The sequence below is a fragment of the Coregonus lavaretus genome (assembly GCF_964263955.1).
Source record: "Coregonus lavaretus genome assembly, contig: HAP1_SCAFFOLD_1269, whole genome shotgun sequence".
Taxonomy (NCBI): domain Eukaryota; kingdom Metazoa; phylum Chordata; class Actinopteri; order Salmoniformes; family Salmonidae; genus Coregonus; species Coregonus lavaretus.
Genome location: NW_028156269.1, coordinates 135001 through 141488, shown reverse-complemented (window position 1 = coordinate 141488; position 6488 = coordinate 135001). Strand labels below are relative to the sequence as shown.

General features: G+C 47.1%; 1 protein-coding gene across 3 annotated transcripts in view; it reads right to left on the bottom strand.

The window, feature by feature from the left end:
* Positions 1 to 3793: 3793 nt before the first annotated feature.
* Positions 3794 to 6488, bottom strand: part of arpc1a (actin related protein 2/3 complex, subunit 1A) — an 11124-nt gene continuing 8429 nt past the window's right edge. For 2 of the 3 annotated variants that reach the window (XM_084200530.1, XM_084200531.1), the window contains exons 8-9: positions 4048 to 4241; positions 3913 to 3952 (exon numbers count right to left, since the gene is read on the bottom strand). In XM_084200530.1, coding sequence (XP_084056656.1) covers positions 3931 to 3952; positions 4048 to 4241 — 216 coding nt within the window. In that variant the 3' untranslated portion in view covers positions 3913 to 3930. Of the gene's footprint in view, positions 3888 to 3912; positions 3953 to 4047; positions 4242 to 6488 lie in introns of those variants that run through there. The other variant, XM_084200529.1, reaches the window with a different exon arrangement.

Sequence of the window (6488 nt, the reverse complement as noted above, 5' to 3'; positions counted from 1 at the left end):
CCCTCTGGTCTCCCCCATATATAGAGACTAGACTAGAGACAATATAACAGGGTTAGACAGTCCTCTGGTCTCCCCCATAGAAGAGACTAGACTAGAGACAATATAACAGGGTTAGACAGTCCCTCTGGTCTCCCCATAGATAGAGACTAGAGACACTATAACGGGTTAGACAGTCCCTCTGGTCTCCCCCATAGATAGAGACTAGACTAGAGACAATATAACAGGGTTAGACAGTCCCTCTGGTCTCCCCCATAGATAGAGACTAGACTAGAGACAATATACCAGGGTTAGACAGTCCCTCTGGTCTCCCTCATAGATAGAGACTAGAGAACCTATAACAGGGTTAGACAGTCCCTCTGGTCTCCCCCATAGATAGAGACTAGACTAGAGACAATATAACAGGGTTAGACAGTCCCTCTGGTCTCCCCTCATAGATAGAGACTAGAGACAATATAACAGGGTTAGACAGTCCCTCTGGTCTCCCCCATAGATAGAGACTAGACTAGAGACAATATAACAGGGTTAGACAGTCCCTCTGGTCTCCCCCATAGATAGAGACTAGACTAGAGACAATATAACAGGGTTAGACAGTCCCTCTGGTCTCCCCCATAGATAGAGACTAGAGACAATATAACAGGGTTAGACAGTCCCTCTGGTCTCCCCCATAGATAGAGAGACTAGAGACAATATAACAGGGTTAGCCAGTCCCTCTGGTCTCCCCCATAGATAGAGACTAGAGACAATATAACAGGGTTAGACAGTCCCTCTGGTCTCCCCCATAGATAGAGACTAGACTAGAGACAATATAACAGGGTTAGACAGTCCCTCTGGTCTCCCCCATAGATAGAGACTAGACTAGAGACAATATAACAGGGTTAGACAGTCCCTCTGGTCTCCCCCATAGATAGAGACTAGAGACAATATAACAGGGTTAGACAGTCCCTCTGGTCTCCCCCATAGATAGAGACTAGACTAGAGACAATATAACAGGGTTAGACAGTCCCTCTGGTCTCCCCCATAGATAGAGACTAGAGACAATATAACAGGGTTAGACAGTCCCTCTGGTCTCCCTCATAGATAGAGACTAGAGACAATATAACAGGGTTAGACAGTCCCTCTGGTCTCCCCCATAGATAGAGACTAGACTAGAGACAATATAACAGGGTTAGACAGTCCCTCTGGTCTCCCCCATAGATAGAGACTAGAGACAATATAACAGGGTTAGACAGTCCCTCTGGTCTCCCCCATAGATAGAGACTAGACTAGAGACAATATAACAGGGTTAGACAGTCCCTCTGGTCTCCCCCATAGATAGAGACTAGAGACAATATAACAGGGTTAGACAGTCCCTCTGGTCTCCCTCATAGATAGAGACTAGAGACAATATAACAGGGTTAGACAGTCCCTCTGGTCTCCCCCATAGATAGAGACTAGACTAGAGACAATATAACAGGGTTAGACAGTCCCTCTGGTCTCCCTCATAGATAGAGACTAGAGACAATATAACAGGGTTAGACAGTCCCTCTGGTCTCCCCCATAGATAGAGACTAGACTAGAGACAATATAACAGGGTTAGACAGTCCCTCTGGTCTCCCCCATAGATAGAGACTAGAGACAATATAACAGGGTTAGACAGTCCCTCTGGTCTCCCCCATAGATAGAGACTAGACTAGAGACAATATAACAGGGTTAGACAGTCCCTCTGGTCTCCCCCATAGATAGAGACTAGAGACAATATAACAGGGTTAGACAGTCCCTCTGGTCTCCCTCATAGATAGAGACTAGAGACAATATAACAGGGTTAGACAGTCCCTCTGGTCTCCCCCATAGATAGAGACTAGACTAGAGACAATATAACAGGGTTAGACAGTCCCTCTGGTCTCCCCCATAGATAGAGACTAGACTAGAGACAATATAACAGGGTTAGACAGTCCCTCTGGTCTCCCTCATAGATAGAGACTAGAGACAATATAACAGGGTTAGACAGTCCCTCTGGTCTCCCCCATAGATAGAGACTAGACTAGAGACAATATAACAGGGTTAGACAGTCCCTCTGGTCTCCCCCATAGATAGAGACTAGACTAGAGACAATATAACAGGGTTAGACAGTCCCTCTGGTCTCCCCCATAGATAGAGACTAGACTAGAGACAATATAACAGGGTTAGACAGTCCCTCTGGTCTCCCCCATAGATAGAGACTAGACTAGAGACAATATAACAGGGTTAGACAGTCCCTCTGGTCTCCCTCATAGATAGAGACTAGAGACAATATAACAGGGTTAGACAGTCCCTCTGGTCTCCCCCATAGATAGAGACTAGAGACAATATAACAGGGTTAGACAGTCCCTCTGGTCTCCCTCATAGATAGAGACTAGAGACAATATAACAGGGTTAGACAGTCCCTCTGGTCTCCCCCATAGATAGAGACTAGACTAGAGACAATATAACAGGGTTAGCCAGTCCCTCTGGTCTCCCCCATAGATAGAGACTAGAGACAATATAACAGGGTTAGCCAGTCCCTCTGGTCTCCCTCATAGATAGAGACTAGAGACAATATAACAGGGTTAGACAGTCCCTCTGGTCTCCCCCATAGATAGAGACTAGACTAGAGACAATATAACAGGGTTAGACAGTCCCTCTGGTCTCCCCCATAGATAGAGACTAGAGACAATATAACAGGGTTAGACAGTCCCTCTGGTCTCCCTCATAGATAGAGACTAGAGACAATATAACAGGGTTAGACAGTCCCTCTGGTCTCCCCCATAGATAGAGACTAGACTAGAGACAATATAACAGGGTTAGACAGTCCCTCTGGTCTCCCTCATAGATAGAGACTAGAGACAATATAACAGGGTTAGACAGTCCCTCTGGTCTCCCCCATAGATAGAGACTAGAGACAATATAACAGGGTTAGACAGTCCCTCTGGTCTCCCTCATAGATAGAGACTAGAGACAATATAACAGGGTTAGACAGTCCCTCTGGTCTCCCCCATAGATAGAGACTAGACTAGAGACAATATAACAGGGTTAGACAGTCCCTCTGGTCTCCCCCATAGATAGAGACTAGAGACACTATAACAGGGTTAGACAGTCCCTCTGGTCTCCCTCATAGATAGAGACTAGAGACAATATAACAGGGTTAGACAGTCCCTCTGGTCTCCCCCATAGATAGAGACTAGACTAGAGACAATATAACAGGGTTAGACAGTCCCTCTGGTCTCCCCCATAGATAGAGACTAGACTAGAGACAATATAACAGGGTTAGACAGTCCCTCTGGTCTCCCCCATAGATAGAGACTAGAGACAATATAACAGGGTTAGACAGTCCCTCTGGTCTCCCCCATAGATAGAGACTAGAGACAATATAACAGGGTTAGACAGTCCCTCTGGTCTCCCTCATAGATAGAGACTAGACTAGAGACAATATAACAGGGTTAGACAGTCCCTCTGGTCTCCCCCATAGATAGAGACTAGAGACAATATAACAGGGTTAGACAGTCCCTCTGGTCTCCCCCATAGATAGAGACTAGACTAGAGACAATATAACTGGGTTAGACAGTCCCTCTGGTCTCCCTCATAGATAGAGACTAGACTAGAGACAATATAACTGGGTTAGACAGTCCCTCTGGTCTCCCCCATAGATAGAGACTAGAGACAATATAACAGGGTTAGACAGTCCCTCTGGTCTCCCCCATAGATAGAGACTAGAGACAATATAACAGGGTTAGACAGTCCCTCTGGTCTCCCCCATAGATAGAGACTAGACTAGAGACAATATAACAGGGTTAGACAGTCCCTCTGGTCTCCCCCATAGATAGAGACTAGACTAGAGACAATATAACAGGGTTAGACAGTCCCTCTGGTCTCCCTCATAGATAGAGACTAGACTAGAGACACTATAACAGGGTTAGCCAGTCCCTCTGGTCTCCCTCATAGATAGAGACTAGAGACACTATAACAGGGTTAGACAGTCCCTCTGGTCTCCCCCATAGATAGAGACTAGACTAGAGACACTATAACAGGGTGTGTCCCAGTGTGTGACCCTACGTGATGGAGTTCTGGTGCAGTGTATCCAGGCCTGTGTTGCGGTCCTCTGTGGTGGCTCTCTTGTCCATGTTTCTGAAGCGTTCCATAGCCGAGATGTTTCTAGTGATGGAAGCTTTAGGAAGGTCCAGCTTAGAGACGAGAGTTAGGGACCCTCCGTCATCACAACGGAACAGCATGGGGCAACAGTCATGACCCTGAGGGGGGAGACACACTGTCAAGATACAACACAGCAGAGAGGAATACTCACACGTTTCCTTTCCAATTTATATGAGAGAGAGAGACAGAGCTAGAGAGATAGAGCTAGAGAGATAGAGCTAGAGAGATAGAGAGCTAGAGAGCTAGAGAGCTAGAGAGCTAGAGAGAGAGAGCTAGAGAGAGAGAGAGAGAGAGCTAGAGAGAGAGAGAGATAGAGAGCTAGAGAGAGAGAGAGAGAGAGAGCTAGAGAGCTAGAGAGCTAGAGAGCTAGAGAGCTAGAGAGCTAGAGAGCTAGAGAGCTAGAGAGCTAGAGAGAGAGAGAGCTAGAGAGAGAGAGAGCTAGAGAGCTAGAGAGCTAGAGAGAGAGAGAGCTAGAGAGCTAGAGAGCTAGAGAGCTAGAGAGCTAGAGAGAGAGAGCTAGAGAGAGAGAGCTAGAGAGAGAGAGCTAGAGAGAGAGAGCTAGAGAGAGAGAGCTAGAGAGAGAGCTAGAGAGAGAGAGCTAGAGAGAGAGAGAGAGAGAGCTAGAGAGAGAGAGAGCTAGAGAGCTAGAGAGCTAGAGAGCTAGAGAGAGAGAGAGATAGAGAGCTAGAGAGAGAGAGAGCTAGAGAGCTAGAGAGCTAGAGAGAGAGAGAGCTAGAGAGCTAGAGAGAGAGAGAGCTAGAGAGCTAGAGAGCTAGAGAGAGAGAGAGCTAGAGAGCTAGAGAGCTAGAGAGAGAGAGAGCTAGAGAGCTAGAGAGCTAGAGAGAGAGAGAGATAGAGAGCTAGAGAGAGAGAGAGCTAGAGAGCTAGAGAGCTAGAGAGAGAGAGAGCTAGAGAGCTAGAGAGAGAGAGAGAGCTAGAGAGAGAGAGAGCTAGAGAGCTAGAGAGCTAGAGAGAGAGAGAGATAGAGAGCTAGAGAGCTAGAGAGAGAGAGAGAGCTAGAGAGATAGAGCTAGAGAGATAGAGAGCTAGAGAGCTAGAGAGAGAGAGAGCTAGAGAGCTAGAGAGAGAGAGAGCTAGAGAGAGAGAGAGCTAGAGAGCTAGAGAGAGAGAGAGCTAGAGAGCTAGAGAGAGAGAGAGCTAGAGAGCTAGAGAGAGAGAGAGCTAGAGAGAGAGAGAGCTAGAGAGCTAGAGAGAGAGAGAGCTAGAGAGCTAGAGAGCTAGAGAGAGAGAGAGCTAGAGAGCTAGAGAGAGAGAGAGCTAGAGAGAGAGAGAGCTAGAGAGCTAGAGAGCTAGAGAGAGAGAGAGATAGAGAGCTAGAGAGCTAGAGAGCTAGAGAGAGAGAGAGAGCTAGAGAGATAGAGCTAGAGAGATAGAGCTAGAGAGATAGAGAGCTAGAGAGCTAGAGAGAGAGAGAGCTAGAGAGATAGAGCTAGAGAGATAGAGCTAGAGAGATAGAGCTAGAGAGATAGAGAGCTAGAGAGCTAGAGAGAGAGAGAGCTAGAGAGCTAGAGAGCTAGAGAGAGAGAGAGAGCTAGAGAGAGAGAGAGAGCTAGAGAGCTAGAGAGAGAGAGAGAGCTAGAGAGCTAGAGAGAGAGAGAGCTAGAGAGAGAGAGAGCTAGAGAGCTAGAGAGCTAGAGAGAGAGAGAGATAGAGAGCTAGAGAGCTAGAGAGCTAGAGAGCTAGAGAGCTAGAGAGAGAGAGAGAGCTAGAGAGAGAGAGAGAGCTAGAGAGCTAGAGAGAGAGAGAGAGCTAGAGAGCTAGAGAGAGAGAGAGCTAGAGAGCTAGAGAGAGAGAGAGCTAGAGAGCTAGAGAGCTAGAGAGCTAGAGAGAGAGAGAGCTAGAGAGCTAGAGAGAGAGAGAGAGAGCTAGAGAGATAGAGCTAGAGAGAGCTAGAGAGATAGAGCTAGAGAGATAGAGAGCTAGAGAGCTAGAGAGAGAGAGAGAGCTAGAGAGATAGAGCTAGAGAGATAGAGCTAGAGAGATAGAGCTAGAGAGATAGAGAGCTAGAGAGATAGAGAGCTAGAGAGCTAGAGAGAGAGAGAGCTAGAGAGCTAGAGAGCTAGAGAGAGAGAGAGAGCTAGAGAGAGAGCTAGAGAGCTAGAGAGAGAGAGAGAGCTAGAGAGCTAGAGAGAGAGAGAGCTAGAGAGCTAGAGAGCTAGAGAGAGAGAGAGAGCTAGAGAGCTAGAGAGCTAGAGAGAGAGAGAGCTAGAGAGCTAGAGAGAGAGAGAGCTAGAGAGCTAGAGAGCTAGAGAGAGAGAGAGCTAGAGAGCTAGAGAGCTAGAGAGCTAGAGAGAGAGAGAGAGAGAGAGAGAGAGAGAGCTAGA